The sequence below is a fragment of the Anopheles nili genome, chromosome 2 (assembly GCF_943737925.1).
Source record: "Anopheles nili chromosome 2, idAnoNiliSN_F5_01, whole genome shotgun sequence".
Taxonomy (NCBI): domain Eukaryota; kingdom Metazoa; phylum Arthropoda; class Insecta; order Diptera; family Culicidae; genus Anopheles; species Anopheles nili.
In genome coordinates this window covers 56319162-56344638 of record NC_071291.1, presented here as the reverse complement: position 1 = coordinate 56344638, position 25477 = coordinate 56319162, and the positions used below count along the sequence as shown (strand labels likewise).

At 43.2% G+C, this 25477-nt stretch overlaps 4 protein-coding genes across 4 annotated transcripts; all 4 read right to left on the bottom strand.

The window, feature by feature from the left end:
- Positions 1 to 1727: 1727 nt before the first annotated feature.
- Positions 1728 to 4816, bottom strand: LOC128726599 (sodium-dependent nutrient amino acid transporter 1-like). Its single transcript, XM_053820417.1, has 5 exons — positions 4176 to 4816; positions 3345 to 3460; positions 3021 to 3279; positions 2267 to 2910; positions 1728 to 2203 (listed from the first exon to the last, which is right to left on the bottom strand). The coding sequence occupies exons 1-5, from the start codon at positions 4814 to 4816 to the stop codon at positions 1956 to 1958; spliced, it is 1908 nt and encodes a 635-aa protein (XP_053676392.1). The 3' UTR covers positions 1728 to 1955.
- Positions 4817 to 9488: 4672 nt separating this feature from the next.
- LOC128721064 (proton-associated sugar transporter A-like) lies at positions 9489 to 11810 on the bottom strand. The gene is made up of 5 exons (XM_053814773.1): positions 11689 to 11810; positions 10712 to 11618; positions 9864 to 10169; positions 9690 to 9785; positions 9489 to 9620 (listed from the first exon to the last, which is right to left on the bottom strand). The coding sequence occupies exons 1-5, from the start codon at positions 11808 to 11810 to the stop codon at positions 9489 to 9491; spliced, it is 1563 nt and encodes a 520-aa protein (XP_053670748.1).
- A 734-nt stretch (positions 11811 to 12544) lies between these two features.
- LOC128720103 (proton-associated sugar transporter A-like) lies at positions 12545 to 17037 on the bottom strand. Its single transcript, XM_053813749.1, has 6 exons — positions 16768 to 17037; positions 14101 to 14552; positions 13377 to 14037; positions 13075 to 13249; positions 12914 to 13009; positions 12545 to 12848 (listed from the first exon to the last, which is right to left on the bottom strand). The coding sequence occupies exons 1-6, from the start codon at positions 16920 to 16922 to the stop codon at positions 12717 to 12719; spliced, it is 1671 nt and encodes a 556-aa protein (XP_053669724.1). The 5' UTR covers positions 16923 to 17037; the 3' UTR covers positions 12545 to 12716.
- Positions 17038 to 20860: 3823 nt separating this feature from the next.
- Positions 20861 to 25274, bottom strand: LOC128732043 (proton-associated sugar transporter A-like). The gene is made up of 5 exons (XM_053825204.1): positions 25006 to 25274; positions 24036 to 24298; positions 22586 to 22831; positions 21611 to 22518; positions 20861 to 21268 (listed from the first exon to the last, which is right to left on the bottom strand). Exons 1-5 carry the CDS (start codon positions 25272 to 25274, stop codon positions 21044 to 21046), a joined length of 1911 nt encoding a protein of 636 aa, XP_053681179.1. The 3' UTR covers positions 20861 to 21043.
- Positions 25275 to 25477: the final 203 nt, after the last annotated feature.

Sequence of the window (25477 nt, the reverse complement as noted above, 5' to 3'; positions counted from 1 at the left end):
ATATCAACGGCGGGTGGGCACCAACATTTAGACGATGCTCGCGAAGTGGGGTGCAGCTTCCGTGCCTATTGGGGTAGGGTGGTTTAGATCGGTGATCGAGCCTCGTTCGGTGGGGAAATCCCCCTTTCGCTTTCGACATCGCGAGCCGCGAGCAGGTTTGCTCGGTTGGGGGCTTCTTTTTGTCTTTTGTTTTTTCATCCAACCTTTTCATTCGCCTTTATTCTGACGTCGCGTTCGTTTCCGATTTTTTTTTTCAGCAGGCCTTGACATGTGTGTTGACAAACTCGAACGCCAAAACACACGCCGAGTGGTTTTGCGCGCGTTGGCATGGAGATCGAATGTGGCCGGGATGCGCACACATACACGGGGAAATGCCGAGACACACGTTGCATCCGTTGCACACCGTTGCAGCTCGGCGTGCAGCGTTTTCGTGCCGAATGGTGCATTTTTTGCGGCTGCACGTTCCGTCGACTGGTGGGAGTGGGCGGGTGGAAATTCCACCCCTACGAGGTGGGGGTTGGTCCCACCATGCACCCCTGTGACGTGTTGTGAGTCTGCGAGTGCAATGACAGCGTATGGTCGTTCTAGTGGTGTGTGGATTGTTTGAGGAAAGGAAATTTTTTAATCCCTCTTTAACGGGTGTAATATGACTCAAATGTGACATCATTTGGGGATACACCGTGTCCCGAGGGAGCTGCCCGGGATCGAGCGAGATTTGTGGAGAAAACGTGCCCCTAATACCGGGGAGGATGATTCCGTTAGCTTGATTACTTGGTTTATCAGGTGAGTCATGATCTGATAAAAGTACAAAAGCGAGGCGCGTTAATGGGGATTAAAAACTAGAGTGTGGAAGAAAGCTGTATTATTTTAAGGTAAACATAAAACATCCTAAATCCCTTCAAAATCACGTGGAAGTAACCGTAACAGCACGTTGGGTGACAATTTGTTTATCATATTGTTGCAAGAATGTTCTAGACAATGACATATTGTTTCATCTAGTTTACAGCAGGATGACTGATACGATAAAGAATAACTCAAGCAAGAGTTTATATTTTACACTTCAGAAGAAGCAATCCATCAACCGATGTTCTTGATATTTTAATTTAAGCCTTGAACTGCTTCAATGCTTTATTAACTGCCGAGAGTTAAATTGGAGGGGATTTCCATTCACTTTAAACCAACAACGCAGACTAGGCAAACACGCAAAGGCTGCCATTCTGTGGCGTTAAGCTGGTGATGAGACTTTGAACGAAGGTGAGGTAGAATATATGTTTATCAATATATTTTATTGAATTCGTATATAACCTTTAGAATAAATTGTGAATTGAATTTTAACTTGATATGAGGCAAAGATACTGCTGTAGGCAATTGACAATGTTCATTGAAAGCCATATAAAAGTGCCATATGGAAAACTTTTTTCGATTAAAAAAATCAACTGTATTTTGATTATAAAATTTCAAACTTAATGATACTAGGACTCGATGTATGCGTGGCAACAAATTAGATCTGGAATAGTTCGAAAAACAATTGATTGAAATTAAATTAATTAATTAATTTAATTTAATTTAATTAATTAAATTAATTGATTAAATTGATTGAAAATGAAATTTGTCTCTGATGTTTCTCAAATCTAATGGAAGCACGAAACGGGTATCAGAAGTAACATGAAGGAAAATGTTATGAAAAATACACAAACATACAATTAGATTTTTTCATTTACCGTGTATTGAAATGCAAATGATTGTACAATATCGTTTGATCTCTTAATTTCATATTATTTTTCGATTAGATTACATAACCATCAGTGGCATCATTCGCTAAAGTAAGCTTACATAACTACCTGTAAAAACGTAATGTTTTAAGAAGAAGTTTGGCTAGTACAAACATAACTCTACAGTATTAATCGATGTGATCTTGAAAAAAAATAACTCTTCGAGTCTGTGCAGGACAGTTCTTAGCTGAAAACGTTGTCAAACATTCGCCTCGCTATCGATCGGTCCTTTGGCAGTGATTGTTCGTACTTGTACACGGACTCGTGGTACTTGGCGTTCAGTTCAGGGTCCTCTGGTCCCCAATCGTGCGTTGGTTTAAAGCAGTGAATTAGTCGATCCCGCCAATCGGGCTCTTTCCGCTTGAGGAACGTATATACAGCCCACGCGGGCAACTGCAAAACTCCCGCGGCGAAGACGCACCATCCGAATGCTAGCGAAAAAGAGAGATGTTAGAAAAGACGTCACCAACGCAAGTGTCAGCAGGTTGACTCACCGTACATCCCAGTCGGATAGACGTAGCCGTTGAAGGTGAACGTCTCGTAGGTGCCGACGTGATAAAGCAGGATCGCGGCCAGCAATACCGGTGTAATAATGCCCCAGCAAACACGCCAGTAAAGGCCGGTTTTAATACCAAGCATGAACTCGATATCGCGACAAATCCGGCTCACACCATAGATCCACGCGAACGTGATCATCTCGAAAACGGCCAGCACAAGGGCGACAAACGACGCACCGTAGAAGTCCAGAAAGTCCAGCAAATACTGTCCACCGGGTGTGGTGTAGATGATCCCGATCCCGAACCCAACCAGTGCGATTCCAACGGCCACCACTGCGGGTTGAAGATGTGGAAAGCGATCACGTATCACCGTCATAATGGTCGTGGCCATACCGACGTTGCTACCGATGCCGAGGACGAACAGCATCAGGAAGAAGGCGATCGCGAAGAACTGCGGCCAGAAGGTGAATTTGGCGATCGCGTCAGGATATGTGATGAAGGCGAGTCCTGCGCCACCTCGGACGACTTCATTGATGTTCGGTGCTTCCAGCACGTGTGCCAGGTGACCTATCACACCGAACACGATCAGTCCAGCTAACATTGACGTGATCGTATCCATTATCGACACGATAGTCACATCTCTGCGCAAGTTCATCAAGTTTGAGATCGGGAAGTATAGAAAAAAACACACGATGAGTCATGCAAAACTATTTCAACTACGAAAGAGAGAGAGAGAGAGAGGTATACACACCGATAAACATTGTTGTGGAAGCGATTGTAGGACGAGTACATGATCACGTTCCCGAAGCAAATCGTGAGTGAGAAGAACACTTGCGTAACGGCCGAATACCAAACCTTCGCCTCAAGAATGCGATCCCACTGGGGCTTGATAAAGTACAGCATGCCATCGCCGGCTCCCTCTAGCGTGCAAGCTCGCACCAACAGCACCAGCATGACGACGTACGGAAAAATGGCCAGGAAATAAGCTACCTTTCCTGAGCTTTTAATGCCTGAAAAATAGAGCAGTTTGATTTTAGGGTTTTCTGAGGCTCTCGGTGCGTGTAGAGATGCTTACCCTTGATCATTGTGAGGCAGATGCAGGTCCACGGAACGAGCAAACATAGCACTAGTCGCCAATCGGGTGTGCCGATACCATCGTGTATGGTGCTGGCTTCTTTAAGTACGTCTTTGCTGAGAAGTTTCAAAAATATCGCAATTAGTTTACGAGAGATATTTCTTCTAATTTCTTCTAATTCTTCTACTAATTCTGAATTTTAAAGCTTAAGATTTGATGATTTATTTCCCCCATTCCAATTATTCTGTCAAACAAAAAGTTTAGATTAACCAAAGATACAAATTTCCATTCCACACGAAAATTCTGTTAAGCTTAATGTCATTCGATGCTTCATTTGGCTGACACAGATAAGTAAACATGGTATTCATTTTTGGAAATCAATTCAAACATGCTCAATCAATAGTGGAGGATGAACACATTAGAAACTAATTTCGTTCACAATCATTAAGAAACCTTAAGAAGCCCAGCGTAAAGACTGGTGAAGCTTGTAAGCCCAATAAATTAAAAGTTCCCATTGCCACCTATCGAAACAACAGGGTTTCTATTTGATCTGAACTCGTGGTACTTTAACCATTTCCATTAGTAAATGCATTTGCAGCTTAACGTTTTTCTGCTATCGAATTTTTCTGATGTATCCATTGAATCTAATGATGTTTCTAAAGCAATTATGTTTGAAGTTTACATGCCCTCAAGACATGCAATGGTTTACACAAAAACTTAATATAATTGAGAATCAATTGACACATTACTGGGGACAAAATGCTGTCTTTTCCCCTACGAAAAGCCTGCACAGAATAATCAACTCCCATGGTTCCAGCCACCGATACTCACACAAAAAATAGCTCCGCGGATGTAACGGCCGTCGACGTCGAGTTTTCGGCCATATTCGTGATCAACCGCGAATCAATACAGGTCGCATTCCACGCATCATCACACGCACTCCACGGCAACGGATCGCCAAAGGACGCTATCAGATAGCGCATGGTAACGGCCATCAACGACGCATAGTACGTCATCACGATGAACGTCGAGTACGTCTGTCCAACACCGATACCGCGCATAGCCGGCGAAGCATCATACACGTTGATACACCCACGACTCGCAAACTGTCCTACCAACATCTCGAGATAGTAGATGGGCCTTCCAACCAACAGCAGTACGATTAGGTACGGTATCACGAACGCACCACCACCATTTTCAAGCGCCGTGAAGGGAAAACGCCACACATTTCCTAACCCTACCGAGAGCGCGATGCAGGACAACAGGAACTCGACGTCTTTGCCCCATTTGTCACGTTGCTTCTTGTGCATGTTCTTCACGAGGTTCATCTCGAGTGTGGCTTCCAGTGCGTGTTCAGCCTGATTCTGAGGGTCACTCGCCTTACCGGAGGTCCTTCCCGTGACCGATGGCTGCTGATGCGTCACCACCACCGCTGGCTCATCACCCTCAAATGCCGGGTTGCTAGTCGCCATGTTGGGAAAAGTGTGTTACAGGAAACCAGCGTTAGCGATCACCGGACCTAACTGCACGCTCGACTCGGCTGCTCCTTGGATGCGGGTTTCAATTTACTTGTGCGAACTACCACTCAGGGACACCTGAGACTACTTGTACGTGTGGCATCCAACTCGGGCAGCATGGCCCGCGCTGGCAATCTACGGGAACAACCTACAGAGTTTGGGTTAGTCTAACACTACCGTGAGAACCGGTTCCGCAGAGGCGCAAACCTACGCGAGGGCGCTCTAGGAGCCGGTGCTCAAGAAGTACGCAGTACAAAGCAGGTGCCCAAAGCGCTACTAAGCCTACGAGGGTCTCCGCGACTGTCACAAAATTCGCAGACGGCACGTTGCTACTAAACGGATTACCCAAAGGGCGCGCTGGCGCCAGTCGGAACTATCTCAGATATGTGTGTCGCAATAAACGGGTCACGGTTTCGTCCCGACGAGATCAAACGCAACGCACTGCGCGCGAACGCGGCTTTGAGTGAATATTAAAACCAATTATGTCCACTTAAGTTCTGCCGCCACGCGCACTGTTCTTTTTGATCCACCGAGGTCGGTTATGCGCGGGTGGTTTGATTTTTCCCGCGGTTCGGATTTGCGAGTGTCCTTCGGTGACGAGGAACCTCCGGCCGGCTGAACGGCTTCCTGCAAACTGACTCGACCGATGATCCTCCACGTCGACGCAGCCCGTCGTTGGGGCCCCGAAACTTAAGCACACGGGCGTGGACGTGGCCACTATTAGTGTAAATGACTCGGTACAATTATAATACCGTGCAATCCAGCAAGACTCGCCCGAACCGCAATGCCGCCAAAGAGCGCTACCGAAGCGAAACCTTACAACGGCCCGTTCGGCATTCCTTCGGGCGCGTTGCTGGACCGTAAGGGCACTTTTTCCGGCTGTTGTTGCGTTTGTGGGTGGGCTTTAGGACCTCTCGCCAAAAGCCGGCCGGGGTATGGCCCCGAAGGTGGCCGAAAATAACACCAAACTTCGTCGCCATGGTAGAATGCACTAGCGAGAAAAACCGCCTCGAGGCAGCGCGCCGAGAGTCTTGTAGGTGTTTTTTTTTTCGGGTAATGTGATCCGGTCTTACTGTTTTTGGGGCTGGATGGATAGTCAAGCGTAAGAGCGGAAGAGGCGAGTGCATTTCCTGATGAGCCGGTGGCTATCGAGTGTCTAATTCGGGGAATTTCGCCCCAGACGCGCCTCGAACGCACAATGCGTACTGTGGGTCGATTGGGAATGTCTTGCAAATTTTGGTTCTTTGTTTTTTACCAGAAAACAAGGTTTGCCTGTTTTCTAAAGGTGTTGTCTTGTCACAAATTCCCCGAGGAGAACTTCTGCAACATCTTAACAAACAGTGACGCGAGAAATCGGAGGTTGCAGTTGCAGGTTTTCGTGTCCAAAAAATAGTATCATTTTCAGAAAGTGACTGTGCTCTGTGCTTATTTCTTGTATTTTGTCACAAAAATAACAACTGACACTCATTATTCCATTGCCTAAGGATGTACATTTAATACGATCCGTAATTTGATCCTAAAGTGTTTGATTGGTGTTTGAGCCTGACAAAGATGCTTACTTCACATTTTGGCTCGTTTACCGGCATTAATGCGCTAGATTTGTTTAAAGCACGATATGTTCTTCGATGTTTTAAAGCAAAATTATACTCCGTGTTGTTGGTGTTTGTGTGAATTTTAATTATATATAATCTACATTAAATCATGCAAATACGGTTCTCCAAAGCTTCAAGTCATCCTAGCTTGGAACTAAGTAAGAATTCTTTAACCACTTTTAAGTAAGTAAAAAGACTACAGTGAGTTTTACGTTACTTACAGCAAAAATCGTACATGGACTACATCTTTTTAAAACCGAGATAATTACAATTTGATCGGATAATGTATTTATTTTCGAAAATCCATCAATTGAACGATTTGACATTAGCCTTGCAAACATATTCCTCACAGAAAAAAAAACCGACCCATTACAGTTGGGTGATTGGCTCACCCAGCAAACAATTAAAACCTAATATTCACTATCCAATGCGGCGAAGCATAGCTTTACTTGCAGCCCTTTACTTGCACGGTTATTGCACCTGGTCGGATATCAAAAACCGGTTTGTCTGGATCGTTTTAATCCCCGTCGCCAACGCGGAACACGCTACACCAAAGCGTCGGCGTCGGCGAATAATCAAACGTTCGCTTTATTGGGGTAAATATTTGCCCTCCCCCAACGGTTGTGAACCACGTGCGTGAAGCTGCAGCATCGCAGTCCATGTGGAACTACGCCGTTGAAGAAAGTTCACGAAGGGGATGTTTCGGATGCGTTTCTCACACGCGCACTAGTGCCGGCATAGTTCACCACATCCACCGGTGACAATGGGGTGGGTTTAGGTTTTATGTAACGCGGCTGCACGCACGTGGTACTTGGGGAAAAACTTTCACTTTAGCCCTGTGAAAACGGCCCGCAGTCGAGCATTTGTGACCATGAGGATTCACTAGGGGATGTTCACACCAGTACCCGAATTCACAACCGTTCCTGCCAATGCGACCTGCGACCGAAGCGTGCACCGCGATACTGTTCCAAATGGTACTTGGCTTAGTGGAATCCAGCGTTGGGGCTGCTGTGAGGCTACTCTGCCGTATCTCCCTTCCATTTTCCTATCTATTTTTCTCTCTCTCTTCATCGTACCACCACCGTGGCCCCAGAGCATGTGGTATGTTCGCGATCCGGTGCTTGGATAGCATAAGTTAAGACCGCGTTAGACCGAGCTGTGGTGGGGCTGTGCATCGACATACAAGCCTTAATCCATTACACATTCGCGGTAGTGTTAGTATCGATAGTCATGGTTTTGTTTCTGTTCCAATCGCTAAAGCGATTGACCATTCGCATAAGCGCGAAGGTGACCACGATTGCTGCTATGGGTGCTAAAGAAAGGGCTTCAATGGTCAGCTCGCAGGTGCAGTTAATCAGCAGTATGTTACGGTAGGTCATACATGCCGATTTGCCCTTCACCGCTTTAAGGGATTTTATTTGCTACAGCTGTTCGTTCATCGCACGCACGATCCATGTGCTATAGTCGTGGCATCGAGATGCTTAGATATGATAAAGTTTTAGTGGCGGTAATTTCGATTACGATTGTGTGTGGTTTGCCAGAGATTTCACGGGAAGTTGATGATAAAATGCGCAATTGATGGCGAGAAAAGCTTTGCGATAATAGCGGAAATTGCTTGATGCTTATATTAAAGCATTGTAGAGTGAGATAGCGCTGATAAGCCAAGGTCTAAACTGTAAATTTGCAGAAAAGGTGCGACAAATTGCAACAAATGATGAAACTTATTATAAATTTTATATTTTTCCAGCAATTTTACGGAGAGTACTGCTATGTTTTAAGAAGATAAACTATTCGTGGGCATGAAAATCGTGTCTAAGTCTATTTGAAAATTGTTTATAAAAATCATATAAATTTTCAAAACGCTCGCAAAGTGTTATCTAAGGGCATTCTCTCCATTTGAACTAAGTTATTCATGTATTATTTTTCATCAAGTGATGTATCCTAAGTGTTCTCCTCTTATGAAGTAACTACCACTGAATGCGAATCGCGTTCAAATCTGTGATGGGTGACTGATGGCTTTTCAGATGAAGATTATAACAAACGTACATTACTATCGCATTGTATGTTATTTAAGGTTTTTACGGCTTGCGCTATGATTCACTTCAGTTCATTCTATTTATATTTCATTCAATTTAATGTCATAACAATTTTTGTACTACAAATAAATGTACAGAAGATATTTTATTGTTGTTGATGGGACCAGGCATGGGTAAATGTGTGCTGGAATACGTATCATAAACGATAGTAAACGTTTTGTTCTTTTGCTTACCAAAAGCACCAGGTTATCTATTTTCATTTTGTAGCTACCACAGATTACAGACACAAACATATTTCCGTGCAAAGTGAATAAATATTACTCACGTTAATCGCTGCCTAACAGCTAGGTATGATCAATGAAACTAGGTTGCATACGATAGAGTCCACGATCTACTGTGTATTGACACAGCAAAATATGCGCATTTCCTTGGAACTTTCTTTAACAAAGGCGTGTAAGAGTAGGCAGATCTTTTTCCGTAAAAAAAATGCTAGCTTATAGTGATACTATCCTTATAGGGTTGTATTACTCTCATACGCAAAGCTATTTCTCTCTCACGCTGGTCCGCAAAACTTACCATAATTTCATCATCTTTGCTTTGCATCTTTTCTACAAATTTTCACATGTTATTAATTTCACACCGGATAGGAATAGGGAAACGTAATATTGATTTTATGTGCATTTACGTCGAGGGAGAAAATTTTAATGAGTTGTGCTACATAGTTAAGAATCAGTGCGGAATTACCTGGTATGGTTTTAAAAACGAGCGAAAAGCGTTTGCTTGTCTGCAATTGCATAAGCACAGGCGCATAATTAATTACGTGAAAGATCGTTTCAAATGAAATATTTCAAGTTCCTGAAATAGTTTGTTTGAAGATCCATTTGGTTTGTTCGACAGTTGCTCATGTTACATTGTTCAAATACAGCTTTAATGTTACATTATACCTGTTTCTATTTCCTCATTATTTCTAAAATTGAACTAATTGCATTTCCCTTTACTTTACAACCCCATGTAGAGCACTGCCATAGCTGAACAAGCAGCACATAGCATGAACGCGGATGAAATGAAAGTAATGATAATAGTTGACCCAACAGCATCCACAACTGCACCAATGGCTAAAGAAACGATCAGCTGTAAAAAACGAATATTTTTTTTACATTTCTATTAAATTCTGTTCAAATGGGTGTTGTAAATGCTTACCTGCGCCAAACACAGCATGCTGCTCATCATTGAAACATCCACTCCGAAACCTCGCTGCGCGATGTTTTCTACATACTGACCGTTGACTTCAGAAAACTGTTTAAGCAATAAAAACAGCAGAAGCAATTGTTAACATATTTTATTTAGCAACAAAGACGTTATGGTGTTACTTACACAGTTTTTAGAATGATAATGGGAGATCAAAAGGAACGGAATAGAGTAGATGGTTGCGTACATGACTCCAACCGTGGCACAGCACAAGCAGACGACCACTTTGTGTGGTACCAGACCCATCGCAAGCAAGCCACAGCTATGCGCTAGCAAACCACCAACGTAAACCGGCCGAGCTCCGAATCGAGCTATAAGCTTTTCAATAAACACGGAGTGGATGGAAGCAGTCATGGAACACAGCGCCAGTCCTAGGCAAGCGAACCGAACACCCGCATTGTACCGTTCTAGAGCCGGCGAACCGGTGTGAGCCTGTGCGAAGTAAAACATTCTTTTTTATCATATTTGAATTGAGAAAATTATTTTTATAAAAACCGTTATGCTTTAAAATTTAAGAAGTTTTGCATTGACACAGAAGATGCTTGTAAACTTTAATATTTTAATTTGAATTTCGAATAATCTAATTACAAGCAACTTCTTTGAAACACAGTTTTTTACTTCACCATCCTTATTTTAACGTAACATTTGCGAAACTTATTATTATGTAAAAAATAATGATATTTTTCTTGATAATTAGTATGAAATACTCTTTTAGTTACTTTTTATCTTTAATAGCTAACTTGTTTCTTTAGATTTTAATTTTTAATAATCTAATTAAAAGCAACTTCTTTGAACAACACGATTTTACTTCTGAATACTAATATCGTTATTTGACGTAACAAATAATGACATTTTTCATGTTAATTGAACTTAAAATACTATTTCAAATCACATTAGCACGGGTCACATTGTTTCACTTTGTTGATGTTACTATATGCTCCAGCATGATCTGAGGAAACGATAAGGCAACTCACCCAAACGTCTCCTTCGTACACAATTGCGCCAACAAAATCGGTGTAGTACAGACAGAACGTCAGATAGCCCATGTGACTGAGCAGCTGAGTAAGGCAGAGGATCTTCATTGATCGCGGCATTCGGAGGACATTGAGCAGGAACTGCTTGAAACCGACCTCATCCAGAGGTTCGTCCTCGATCGCCACCGGGCCGTCTCCATTCACGCGCTTCACCTCATCGAGTAGCATTTTCTGCGTAACAGGTCGTAGCATCGGTTCAGACTCCTGCACCGGTAGTGGAATCTCCGAGAAACTCGTCAGTGTCACTAACAGTCCCACGAACAGCACGATCCAGTTGGCGGCAAACACTGACGGGTCGTTTCCACCCAGATATCGCCCGATACCGAGTTGATTCCAGTCGATGGCTCCAAACAACGCACCCATCGTGGCCCCGATTCCACCCGTCAACACCATAATGCTGAGGACACGTGTCTGATCGCGCACAGTGCACACCTCCATGGCGTACGTCCGGCAGAGACCGTTGCTGGTTTCCGCAGAGAAGTCCGTCATGACCAGCCCCACGGTGGTGATCGTTGCTAACCATCCTACGCTGGAGAGACCCAATCGCTCACCAACGGCTGTTCCATTCGGGAGAAGTAGCATCCCCGTGAGCATCGTCACGCCCAGTGCCAACATGACAGGTCGTCGACGACCCCACCGTGATCGAAGCCGATCGCTGATGGAAGCGATCACTGGAGCGAAAAGCAACCCGGCCAAAGACGGCATCGCCCAGATCATCGTCATGATCGTATGCGAGAGTCCTATACCGAGCAGAATCGGAGCCACCAAAGCCGTCTCCGTGGCGTACGTACACTCGATTCCAACTATCAGCAGAGACAAGCGCACAAGCTCCCATTTCGATTTACTCCTGCACGTGGGAGAGATTTTCACCGTGTTTTACGAGCTGAACACTTTTCACGAGTTTCACGGAAACTCACCGGAAGGAGTGTTGATATCCTCGAGTGTGATCAAGTTTAGCGAATCGCTGGCGCCGCTCGAGCATTCCCTCAAGGACTTCATCCTCCGAGAGTCGACCGAGTTGCTGGTACGATCCGTACATGCTCGTTTGCTGCTAGTCACTGAGACACCTAGAGAACACTGATACGGACGCTAATGCTGATCGAAAGCGAACCGAGAGCGTCTGGATGACGTTCGTAATCTTTTCAGCGCGGAAGTGGAAGGCGCCCAAAAATCACGGTCTCGACGGTAATCTCGGGAGAGATGGGACACTTTTTTTCCCTTTGGCTGGCCGACTTTACCCGCAATCCATTCTACAGTGCGCTTCAAATTTGTGCACCGCCAGCGATAAGGATGTCTGGCTTATACGTGTTGGATGTGTACAATCCACAAAAAGAGAAACTGTAATTGCCAATTACACACGAGTGTTGCTAGGAACTAATCGCTTCAAGCCATGTTAATCCTTTTTTAAACAATTGTAGTGATCGTCATGTATTGCTAGATTACAATATAATTTCGGGTTAGATGGTCCCTTGCAAACGTGTGAGTGAGGATTAAATTATGCATTGCTTCGGTTATTTTTTGACTGTTTTTAAAAGCTACAGTGAAAGTTTCCATGACATACTGCTAATACCTTAGAGATTGTGATATTTTGTGATATTTTTGACAGGGTTATAACGGTTTTAAGAATTGTCAAACTCTTTTGTTTGAATCATATGATCCAGTTATCAAAATTTAACAATTATATAATTACATCAGTAATATTTCTGTTCCTTGATCTGGGAGAACAGTTCGATGTTTTCGATGAGCTTATATTTGCTTATCAGTACTAGGTACTACTTCTCGTACAAACTTATCGATAATGATCTAATGTCTGGCTAATACTCTCAGCTTTGTGGCATTTTTATATCGTACATTTTATCACAATTCCTAAGTGCTAGCCTATGGCCCCGCCAATGACTGATGCTAGATTCTACCTCGTCTCGAGCTAGCATGCCCATCTTGCATATCACAGTTCCATGTAGACAATTTGCGAGGCGGAAAAAGCAGCAATTAGAGAAAATATGCTCGCGGAAAAAATGACAACTACGTTTGACTCAACCGCATCGATTATGCTCCCAATGGCCAGCGATATGATGAGCTGCAAAAGAAAAGTGAATCATTATCTACCTGCCACATTTTACTTTGGCGGGCAGTAATTCTCACCTGTGCCAAGAAGAGCATGTTACTCATCAGGGAAACATCAGCCCCAAATCCACGCTTGGTTGTGTTGGGCACACATTTGCCATCCTTCACTTCAAACTACAAGAAGAAATTTAAATGCTAGTTAGAAACTACTTCATACAATGACTCGGATAAGAACTTACTGAATTTTTAGAGTGATAATGAGACACCAAAAGGTATGGAATGGAGTATATAGTAGCGTACATAATGCCAACCGTGGGGCAGACGATGAAGATAACAAATCTCTCCTTGAACAGCCCCATGCAGAGCATTCCTAGGCTGAACAGTAGCAGTCCAGTAACGTAAACTGGGCGTGCGCTTTAAATAAAGAAAAATAATACATTTATCTACGTTGATCCTTAATGGTTGGAGATCATTTATATGACTACTCATCAGCTCTCCTAAAGAACCCGATGTACTCTGTCATTTCATTTGAAATTCTTACCCGAAACGCTTGATAAACAACTCAATAACGGTCGAGTACGATGCGCTGCATACAGCAAAGACTGCCATTCCCCAGCAACCGTATCGTACACCTTCTTCGTACAGCGCGAGCTCAGGAGATCCCGACGGTGCGGCAACGTCACCATTAAACACTTCCGCCCCAACAAAATCGGTGAAATACAGACAAAAGCTGAGGTAACCGAGTTGCGAGAAAAACTGCGTAGTGTACAGGATGAACAAGCTTTTCGGCATTCGTACTATGTTGCGTATGAAGTCGCGCAAACGCAGTGGTTTTTCGTTTTCGTCAGTCCCCACCGCCAGGGGCACATCACGTTCAGGCTTCACTGGATCTACGAGGACATCCTTAGATATGCTGTACACCGCCAGTTGGCGTGCTTTTTCCGCCTCAAAGGATGACGAACTTACGGGTCGTAACAGTGGGTCGCTTTCTAGCACAGGTAGTGGGACCTCACGGTAACTCGTCAGCGTGATCAGTAGCCCAACTCCGACGACGATGAATACAAACATGAACACGGTTGCTTCGTTGCTACCGAGTATGTCCAGGTTCGTCTGACTCCAATCGATCGCTCCCAGCACGTACCCAACGGTTCCTCCAAGTCCACCAATAAACATGGCCGTCGTTAGTACACGTGCCTGATCATCTGCAAGTGAACGTGAGTATCATTAAGCAAGTGATTAAGCAAACATCGCTTAGGGCACCCTACCTGGTGAGCACATGTCCATGAAGTACGCCCGCGCAATGCCGTTGCTTGTTTCGGCATCGAAGTCCGTCAGCACAAGTCCTACGATCGTGACCGGAATCGACCACCGGAAGCCTTCCATCTGATCAACGGGTACATCAGGATCACCGAAAAACACACCAATCGATTTGCCGTGGGGCAAAATCCACATGCCCGTCATCATGGCCAAACCAAGAGCTAACAGAACCGGCCTTCTACGGCCCCACTGTAACCGGATTGTGTCACTGAAGGAAGCTATCATTGGTGTGAAGAGAAAGCCGAGAACTGGCGAGAACGCCCATATCATCGTCATAAAAGTGTGTGAGAGCCCAATACCGAGGAGAATCGGTGTAACGAAGGCAGTTTCGGCTGCATACAGAAACTCGACCCCGACAATGACCATAGAGAGGCGGATCAGCTGCCATCGCGTTTTTCGCCTAGTAAAATTGAAAAAAAAATTTACTTTTGCTGGCTTTTAATTTTTATCCATATATATATATATATTTCAAATAAACTCTTTCATAGTCAAACTTAATTACATTTAATCTGTATTAACGTTTTAAATGATTATATTTTAATTCAAGCATAGCTATGAATGATCATAGTCTGATGATTGATGAGATGATTTAATAGTTTGTTTCATCATAATAATTCTTGTTTTGAACAGGAATTCTTCTAAAAATATTTTCATACAAAGCTCGATGTTTAAAATTTACGTAGTAATATACATTTTTGAATAAAAGTACGTTTCGGTTTTGACTAGATAATGTTTAAGTTTTTGAATAGTCTTTCTCCAAGATCATTCCTTCATAGGATATCATTCCGACATTTAAATATCACCTTTTTATGGTGCAAATTTCAAATTAAAGAGGGATTTTCTTACCAGAGCCTAGTGTTAGTGGAAGATGGTCTTGGAATGGTATTACTCATCCTGATATTAACCTTATCTAAATTTTCAAGCCGCTGAAGTATTTCTTAGTAACGGAAATGTTTCAAATACTCTAATATGTTTTTTTTTAAAGCCAACGAAATAGGTATCGTTAGTTTATTGATTATTAATCCTTTTAAAAACAATATATTAACATGATCAAATCAGCCGATATACGATCATTTTTTATAAATTTATTCTTGTACTCACTAATTACATTTAAAAAACATGACCGTTGACGTAAATTACTAACTAATGATCAGCGAAAGATAGGTCACCATCAACACACAAATTTGCTTTTAAAAGTGCCATTAACCAACTTGCATTAAACTTTACATGTCGATTCATAATACGTCACGAGGCGACAATATCAATGCACAATGAAAGCTGAAAACAATCACGGCCCGTTAGTAAAAGCTACAGTTGTGTCGCTAAAACATCACCACCATTCGGTCAAAAAGGTTATCAGAAACCTTGTTGAAAAAAAAGATGAAGTCTAGCGCGTGACATTAATCCTCTCCGTGGCACAATGCACTTATCTTAATTCTTTTTGACCGTACACTGAATTTTTGATGATATACCAACACATTATCTGGCGACGGTTGATGGGTGAAATTTATGGAGGCACAAAGAACATTTTTTTACCCCTAATAATCCAGCTTCCATGGTAGGGCTGGAACGCAGCAGTTAATAGATTATTTTTTTGCATTCGTAAAGCCATGCTTGAATTAAGAGCTCACATTAACTGGATGGTGAAATTGCCGCTCGAGCTTGCACATTGCACTCAATGACTTCCAAATAGAAGAGTAAAGCTTAAATCGTTTGTTCGGTGCAAACAATCCCGTAAAACTTGAAACCGTAAACGGGTTTGATAAGATTCGTGTTTTTTTGCTTCTCGTGCGATGGCAGATAAAACATCAATGGAGCGATTAGTCTCAGTTAGTGTTTAAGCTTTCCGAGCAGGTAGATGCCATAAACAAAACTCGTATTATCTAGCTCACGTTGGTTGTACGGCCAAACATCATCACTACGTAAGCGAAAACAAGACATCGACGAGACAGCGGTTGTACTTTCTTTCCTGCTAAAGCTCGATGGCTTGAAGAAATGTATCAGGATATAAACAATTTACGATACCGATAAAGCGGCCGTAAAATTTCATTCGTTTATAATTGACAAATTATGTCAATGACACCAAACAGCGATAGTGGGGAAATATAACAACAATGATTGTTTTGTAGTATACGACAGTCATTATACGTATACGACACGCCGACACACAGCTTTATTAGCTCAAATATAGAACTGACGCACGAGAACTATTGCTTACATCACTTTGCTCTATTATCGAACTATGCTGTTGTTATAATTTCATATCTTTCAGAACATGTAAATGTTATTCGAAGAAAGTAAAGATTAATGTCAAGTATTGTATTCAAGTTTCAAGTATTCAAGTTTTTCAAGAGTCAAGTACTGAATTGTAAGTAAATAGCATACTTTTGGACAATTTTATTTGCGAAGACTGAAATTTGGGATAGCATTTTTCTATCCAAAAAACGGCTTGTTTAAATCGACAATCAACTATCGAAATGTCAGCTTCTAAATAATCGACTGGATCCAAATCATTACAGTAAATTAGCTACACTTCCAAATGGGTGTCCAATTTAATACCCATTAACTACAACAAAGATAATAAATGTTACCCGCTGGCGAATATCTGGCCATACCTGAATAAGTGTGAATAGTCGCGATCTTGTTTTTTAGCGTGCAAAAAGCGTGTTTGCAGCATGCCATCCATGATTTCCTTATCGGTGGGGCAAGACAAAGCGTTTGCATAAACTGCGACCTCCATCTTGGATAGTTCCGTTGTGTCTGCCATCATGTCGGCGATCTATTGTTGTTCTTTTCCACAAGATCAAGTTCACCGCTTCTCAAACAACTATTTCCGATCAATGCGGTGATTGTTATTCGAATGTGAAAAATACACGATGCGTCTAGCAAGCTTAAATGCACTAACTGTACTAGTTTCTACGAACGATTGCACAACGTTAATTCCTGACTCTTTCCGATGATAAAAGTAACACCCATAAAAGGATTCTTTGGAACAACAAAACCCAAACACTTGTCACGCATTGATCACCATTCGCACTCGTGCTTCAAATTAAGCGAAATTCTTTCACAACCTCTTGGTGTTGAATACACGCCGATCTTGTAGAAATTGTATACCACCACACATTCCACACACGCTTCGCGACACAACCCTTCCGAGCACAATGTTTTCGCGTGGAGCAGCAAACTTACAACACGTGTCTCCGGCTCGTTGCCACTATTTTAACCGATCACGAAAAGGGCACCGCTAACGCACTACTAAACCGAGTCGACGGTCGCGATCGCGTTTTTATATCAGCGTCGCGACACTGCCGGTCGCCGGCAAATGACGTCGTCGCCAAGGGATGACGACATGGAAGATGGAAAAACGGTCCATGCAAGATTTGAACCGAGACAGGCAGAAGAGCTCACAATTTGTAGAAAGTATCGTGCGAAGCGGACCGGCTGATAAGCGATTTTTACGGCGACGGCTTTATTATCCTAATCGGTGTTGTTTTATTTGTTGTTCTCGGACAGCCCACCTGCCAGGAACGTCTCCAATCGGGTGATTTTTCCGCGATAAACGGAGCAAAGCTGGGATTGCTATCGTTACGATGGTGTACATTTTTTGTGGTATAACGTGAACAAACGTGTTTGCGTTTGCGTTGCAGTGGTTGCAAGATTCTAACTCACCGGGTAGACGAACTCAATCGTAGTTGAAGGCATGGTAACTGTTACTAACAGTTGGCGACACAAATGATATCACTCGATCGCGATACTCAACGGGTAGCTTAACATCTTAGCGAGGTTCGTATATCGTTGACGATAAAGAGTTTTTATGCTAGAATGTTGAACTCCCAACAGTAAACTCCAAACACGTAATAAACAGTTAGAAATTGAAGTGCATCAATTTCCGTTGAAAATCTGTTCCCAAGCAATAAATGCGATACAATTTCCGCTAAAATAGCTCTTCAAAAACAACCTCTTTCAACTGATACGTTAGGGGGAAGAATTTCAAAAGTTAAATAATGCTTTGCTTCGTATTAACAATATTTATATAAAATGTATGATCACAAACTAGAAAAACCTCTCTTAACGGTAATCAAAGATAGATCACTACCAGTTTGATCGTGTTTTGAAAAACAAACTGGAAATAATTACCGGTGCCGTTACATTGGTAGTAGTGCGAATTCAGAGAATAGCTAACATTGCAAAACATTATTTTGTTTGCGGCATGAACCACGTCAGATGTTGATTCGTGACATGTCATTGTTCCTGTTTCATGTTTTCGGGCATCTGAAACTAATCCGTTCATCATCTGATTCTTCCGTTACCCTGATTGTGTTCAAGGGCAGAGCTATTTCTTATCCTGTTCGAATCGAAGTTGCACTGCTGATCTTAGTTGTTTATGTTTTATTTGCCTAAAATCAACCGGTAAATAAGCATGATCGTGCGTAACTATGGGCGCTTTTGGTGAGTGACATGCTTAAACTTCTGGCGGCTTGGAAGGTCACTAAATGGCCTACGGTTCGGACGAGCGGTGTGATCAGAACGATTCCAATCTGCTGGCACAAAACGTAAAACGGGGATAGTAGACTAATTGCGCTGACCGGACGGTAATTTTCTATCGTGGACAGATTATTTACAGTCGCCTAGAGGGTTATGATGTGATGTAGCTTAATCATAGCGCTGATGCATACCAGACCACAAACGGTGATAGCAAAAGTATCGCACCGTAATTGTTCATGTGGTGCTGTAAATGTGTGATTTACACATATGATTTTTTTTAAGTGAAAACATATGTGGTTTTGTAAACAATTGGTGATGGTTTATATAAGCGCTGATTAATAAACAAATTAAACTGTAAATTTGGTATCAGTGTAACAAATTTGGTAAATCATTTATAGAACCTTCGACCAGCCATCATGCAGTTTGTTTTGTAACCATCATACAGTTAAGTTAAGAGATTAGCTCACTGAAGATAAAATCCTGGATTTGTGATGAAAATTTCAACGAATCAATATCTTCAAGTTATATATAGTCGATCGATTAATTGCATTATTTTGAAACCATCAAACAGATAAGGTATCAATCAACCAAATTGCACCGATAGGCGAATTACAAATCTAACATTATCTTCATTGAATACGATCTAGTATTGGGAGGCGTGGAATTACCTCTCTCAATAAGGTAGGTTAGGTATATGGAAGCCAAGAAAGCAACGTTCATAAAATGTATTTACGAGGTTCACAAACGAATTTTCATCCGAAGACTAGTTGAATTTTAAGCAATGCCCAATTTATCTCAATTTTAGAAGACTTCTTTTTATTTTTTATTTCCGCATTCGATGATCTTGATAACTATTTGTTGGTGTGGCTTCTTATTAATTTGCCACCTTCCCTTCGGGCTTCGACACTTTTCTTCGCCAATCAACTGGACTTTCCTTTCTCCCGCGAGCAAAGTTGTATCTTTCTTAAGATTCGCCAGCTTTTCACCCAACTCTGATAGTTGCGCAAGCGTAACATCCTTTTTTTCTTCCATACGGCTCAGCAGTTTCATACGCACATCGGCATCTTCTTCGTCTTTCAGACCACACACAAAGATCAAACACTTCATTGTTTCCTCGCTGAGCCCGGCTAGTTCCGCCTCTAGCGTAGCCTTATTGATCCGGCATGAAAACGTAACATAGTCCTCTGTGCGTGTTTTTTGCAACTGAAAACACTTGTATTTTTTGCTGACGTCCGACTCCTTTGAACCAAACAGTGCCCGCAACTTCACTATGGTTTCCGCGAAACCAAAATCACCTGGATTTTTGGGCAGTATATAGTTGTTGTATCGCTCATGTTCCGCCACACCAAGTTTACGCAATAACAATCGCACCTTGGCATCATCCGGCAATTTTGCAGCATCTTTTTCAAAAAGCCCCTCAAAACGCCTGTACCATGCAGCAAACGTAACGTTCTCCTCCGGATCATAACGAAATTCCGTCACATGATTCGCCAACGAGTCAATCAGGAATTCCGGTCCGGTCGATTCACGCATATTCATGGACGACATCATACGCGTTAGAAAACTTTCTTGCTGCTTCAAAAATGCTTCCTGCTGTTGGTGTAGGATGCACTGTTGCTGCTTGAACATTTCGTGTATCCAAGCGGTGTTAGGCTCAGGGACGCTGCCTTGCCGGTGGCTTTCATGGCTGCTTCGCGATGGCTGCTGTTCATCGTTGAGGTCATCTGGGTTCAGCATCGTGTATCTGAGGTGTGACTCTTTTTTTTAATATTATAACAATTACTATGGTTACTTTCAACTATAATATTTCACGTAGATTTGTATTTTCCTCGTCGCCACTTTTGTATTCTATGAACGTTACACTTTATTTTACATTTAATACGCACAACTTAATATCTATGTTTTAACATCCGTCCTCGTCGACGGTCCCGGCAGAAGAGAGCGAGTCACTCCCGGGTGCCTGTCTAAGTGCCCACGTCAACAAGGTCACTCGTGAGTGGCACATTAGACTACGCTCCCAACACTATTACTACTTATCAGCTTGGGAATTTTTTAATTATGCTGATGATTTATATTCGTGTGAAATATCTGAAATTAAATGATGAACAATATTCACAAAGCTTCATAGAAAGCCTGTTCATGTTCTCAACTTTGAACGATATGCGCCTGAAACTATGCAATTGGTCGTGCAATTCTGTTTATTTTATTTTTATTTTTACGACCTACTCCGTTATCATTTTACTCCTTGCTAACAATGTTGGCTATATCGTGGCAATTTCTTTGCCCAGCAACCCTGTGTTGTTATTGGATAAAATCGAACGTCTACAGCTAACCTTATACGCGAACATCCCTTCGCTAGTATCACATTGTTTGGGTTGCATTTAAACGCAATAAATGTCACCCTTTCTACAAGTCCAGATACTGGACTCGGGTGGCGCATATCGACGCCATGAGACTGCAAGCGCTTGCCGTGTAAATGACCGAGGCCGTCGTCCCCGTTAGTTTGACCAGCGGACCCATAGTGAGGGAGAGTATGATTTGCGCCACAAATAACATGCTTCCGATAATCGAAATGTCCGACGCTAGCCCACGCCGTGGACGTACTAGGTTTGTTTCGCTACTGGCATCAAGCTGAAAGGACAATAAGGAGCGGTAAAGAGCTTTAACGCAACTGTTTTCTCTATTCCATGTTGCTTATACATTGTACAACCGTAAATTAATTTTTTATTCGATTTTAAGATGGTGATCAAAAAGGATTAATAAAACAATACTAAAGAATGAAAACAAAGCTAACGTGCAGCATAACTCAATTCAAATGGTTTTTGATGGTACGCTATTCAGTACCAATAGTTTTTGTTTAAATTTATCTTTACGTTTACAATAATTTGTGATATTGATCAATAAACTTTCATGAAATGTTTAATTAAAAATCGACAATAACACACATTCTCCTCATGAAAAAAGGATACATACCAGTCCTTTGGCGTGATAATTCGCCAGAATGATGTAGGGCATCGTGAAAAGCAAAGCCCCCACAATACCACCGGTAACACTGAACACATACACGGTCACCTTGTTGGGAAACAGAGCCATACACAGCATGCCGACGAAATCAATCAGCAATCCACCGCTGTAAACAGTTCGCGCTCGGAGCAGCCTGATTAGCCGCTCGATCGTACACGAGTACGTTGAACAGGCGATCGAGTAGATGGCCATCCCAAAGCATCCATATCGGACGCCTTCGATGTACAGCGCATACTCGTCCGAATCGGAGTGCGCCATTGGATCACCACCGAACACATTCTCCCCGACAAAGTCGGTGAAGTACAGCGAGTAGCTGATGTGGCTCATCCAGCAGAAGAGATTCGTTACGCACAGCAACCCGAGGGCACCCGGTATCCGGAAGGTTGACTTTAGGAACTCCGTCGCTGACCGAGGCCTTCGAGGTTCTTCCTCTTCGAGGTAGTCACCCATCAACAACGGTTGTTTTTCGGAGTACCCATTCGAGGGGTGGCTTTTCCCGTTCTTTGCGGAATCATCGTCGAGCTGCAGTAGCAACGCTCCGGCAAGATCCTTAACGGGAAGCAGGTTTTTCTCAGTGGCACGTCGTTTCCGCTCACAGGTGATGGCGTGCTCGGTTAATGGCTGCAGTAACTCGTCGTGCTCCATTAGGGGTAGAGGAATCTCGCGAAAACTGCACACCGTGACCACGAGACAACTCGCGAAGATTACTGTAACCAGAATGAAGACGGTGTTGATGTTGCCCCCCAACAGCTCCCCGAGTGCTGTTCCATCCCAATCGATTGCTCCTATGAGGTAACCGATGCATCCACCAATTCCCGAGAGCAAAGAGTACGTACTGCACGCTTGTCCATGATCCTCTGTGAATAACAACATCCATAAGTGAGCAACGCGGATGTTATGAGGATCTCTCATCGTGCTGCTTACCCGGTAGACTCACGTCCAGTAGATAGGCCATGGATGGTGCCTGAGAAGAGTCGGCACAAAAGTCCAGCAGTATCGTCCCCAAGATGGTAATTGCTATCGCCCACTGGTAATGGTCCGTGCTGGCTACGGCTGGTTGGTACAAACCGCGATCGATCGTGACCGTGTTGTTTATGACGGGCTCTCCTGATTCTCCAATGTCTCCCAGCCAACGGCCAATGGTTTCTCCAAACGGCAGCAAAAGACATCCTGAATCGTTTATAAAAGCGTCATTTGATAATATAAGTAGCTACATTAATATTGTATCTAATAGAATAAAAATTTACAATAAAACATGCCTAAAACAGTTTTTAAGAGCATGAAGCATAAATTTAAACCATCTGTCATAACCGATAACGTGTCGCAATATATTTTCTGCCACATCCTCAATGTTTGTTTTTTTTCTGCTTGGATGATTGGTCTTCGTTGACTCAGAGAGTCTGCATGCATTTACGCGTAAGAAACGTTAATTAATCTGCCACTGAGCCTGCTCATCGGCAAGCTGACCACAAAGCACGCTCGTTTACGTGAAGTCAACAAAGCGAACGTGTTTTCAGTGCAAAATTGTTTTAGCGAACCCACAGATTAAAGATTATCAGCTCAAAACTTCACCAGGCTCGTGCAATCGATGTGGTGGCTGCGAACCGCCCTGCATCGATGCAGCTGAGCTCAACCGTAATCGATCAGCAAGGGCAAACAAGGGATCTCTGGTAATCGTCCTAACGGAACGGTAACAAATTTAATTAAATCATACAACGCTTGGAGTGCGATAAGTCGGGCAGCACATCGTCTGCTGTGGGCCGTCTACCACCAAGCGCTAACGTTGATAAGTACATTGAGTCATTCATCATCAATCAACGGCAAACCGGCCGGATTCGTTTATAGCGCAGCCGTACCAAGACGCTACATCGTTTTGGGAGCAATATCGTAATACGGCTTATCACGATAAGCCACCAGTTAATTTGTGTTACATTCGCCGGTACTAATTCCACCAACTCCGTCTCGATTGAGACCCAACGCGGTGTTGCTCGATCTGATGAAGATCATGTTGAAGGCTACTGAGTTGGATAGCGTAATGTTGCTTTCGGCATACGCAAGGAAGCAAGATAAGAGCTACACGAACCATAACATGTGTATGAGGGCAAACAGTTTACCACAACTGCAGTATACAAATGGCTTGTGAGCGGTACCGATTCATAACAAAAGGATTTCAGCAAGATAACACATATGTCGAAATGCTAGACTTTAAGGGTGAGATGTTTTCTATTTTTAAATTAAATGTCTTTTTCTGTGACATTGTTTCAATTGCATTATTTATCACCGACGTGTCATTCAATGAACAAACTAATGTAAGATCACCTGAACATACAGACCGCCTTCAACATCTCACCCACTCCCCGGTGCCGATACTCACCCAGAACGAGCCCAAGTCCTAGCACGATCAGTAGAGGCCTTCGACGGCCGAACCGTGAACGACACCGGTCACTGAAGGTACCAAGGAACGGCGACACAATGAAGCCTACTAGCGGTGAAATGCCCCAAACAACCGTCATCAGCTGGCGCTCGATGCCTATTCCCAACAGGATTGGTGTCACGAAAGCCGTTTCCGCGGAGTACACGATCTCGATGCCCATGATCACGAAGGATAACCGCACGAAATCGAGCAGAGACTTTTTCCTAACGAGAACAAACGTATAACAGATCAGATGATAGAAAAGATCACATTACACATCCCTTGCTAAAACTACTAATGCACTATTGCATTTTAGGTCATTATAGGTACACTAAGAATTTATTATATGAACTGTTTTATAATTTTTCTATAACAAGTGTTTACTTATTTTCACAAATTAAATTTACGTCTAAAATGCCGGTAACCTTCTAACATTGTACACTTCATTTTTTTTCACATCAGTTGCTCCTTTGTTTTGGAATCGCGGATTAAATTGCAGTTTATGAAAACAAATTACTGCAGGTTGTACTCTGATATTGGTGATATATTAGCAATTAACTTTTAGCTCATGGTCTTACTATGCTTTGACACAAAACAGCAGATCGTCACAGGCGATCTCGTTCGACCTTACACAAGATCGCATCACACAAATGCATCTCGATTGAACCACGTAGCTCCCATTGAATGATGCGCACTGTTTTCTACACACCCTACTTAAACGGAGACCTCCACGTTATAGCTACTTCCGCCAACGGAATCATGTAACACCTATTCACTGCACATAGGGCTTCATTCCGCACGTGAATCAAAATTGCATGTTACAGGCACTGCTCTGTAGATGTCACAACATGTCGCTCTGACAGCTTCTGATCACTCGTGTATTATTTGCAACACGGTAGCCTCCCACACTATGCTAACCCTGCAGGTGTACCTGAACACGTGCGAGTAATCGTGCGGCTGATGGCGTGCATTATCCTCACGCATCCTGCGTAACTCCTGCACCACCGCATCCGTTTGTGTCGTCTTGCGGCTCAACACGACCCGACCAGAAGCGGCCGACGTTCCACCACCGGAGCCCGTTTTCACCATTTCACCAGAACACTGTACAGCTCGAGCCGGTCTGAAAGCGCCCAGCGCTCGCATGCCACTGATCGCGACCGTTACGAGCCAATTGTAGATGCTCTTTATCTCGCGGTACATGGCCACGGTCCAGTGTTCGGAGTCTGCGTGCGAAGATGAGCGCCTGAGAACCTGCCCACCCTCACGAGAGGCACCCACACCAACCGAGTGCCACTCTGCCGGTGCGTCAATAAACCACCACCACCGGCCAACCGGCGGCACCTTTCCAAGATTGCGTGAGTTGATAAGACGTTTGCCGAACACCGACCGTGATAAGCACTACT

Bases quoted from the DNA above. Each gene is read 5' to 3' on its own strand.
- LOC128726599 (XM_053820417.1), bottom strand. From the start codon at position 4,816: ATGGCGACTAGCAACCCGGCATTTGAGGGTGATGAGCCAGCGGTGGTG. The intron at 3,461-4,175 runs GTGAGTATCGGT...GAAACTTCTCAG, and splicing joins TCCGCGGAGCTATTTTTTGT to CAAAGACGTACTTAAAGAAG. The intron at 2,911-3,020 runs GTGTGTATACCT...GAACTTGCGCAG, and splicing joins TTCCACAACAATGTTTATCG to AGATGTGACTATCGTGTCGA.
- LOC128721064 (XM_053814773.1), bottom strand. From the start codon at position 11,810: ATGTACGGATCGTACCAGCAACTCGGTCGACTCTCGGAGGATGAAGTC. The intron at 9,786-9,863 runs GTAAGTAACACC...TTGCTTAAACAG, and splicing joins ATTATCATTCTAAAAACTGT to TTTTCTGAAGTCAACGGTCA. The intron at 9,621-9,689 runs GTAAGCATTTAC...CGTTTTTTACAG, and splicing joins GCATGCTGTGTTTGGCGCAG to CTGATCGTTTCTTTAGCCAT.
- LOC128720103 (XM_053813749.1), bottom strand. From the start codon at position 16,922: ATGATGGCAGACACAACGGAACTATCCAAGATGGAGGTCGCAGTTTAT. The intron at 13,250-13,376 runs GTAAGAATTTCA...CTTTATTTAAAG, and splicing joins TTGTTTATCAAGCGTTTCGG to CGCACGCCCAGTTTACGTTA. The intron at 12,849-12,913 runs GTGAGAATTACT...TTTCTTTTGCAG, and splicing joins ACATGCTCTTCTTGGCACAG to CTCATCATATCGCTGGCCAT.
- LOC128732043 (XM_053825204.1), bottom strand. From the start codon at position 25,274: ATGTACCGCGAGATAAAGAGCATCTACAATTGGCTCGTAACGGTCGCG. The intron at 22,519-22,585 runs GTAAGCAGCACG...TGTTATTCACAG, and splicing joins ACTGGACGTGAGTCTACCGG to AGGATCATGGACAAGCGTGC. The intron at 21,269-21,610 runs GTATGTATCCTT...TTGTCCTTTCAG, and splicing joins ATTATCACGCCAAAGGACTG to CTTGATGCCAGTAGCGAAAC.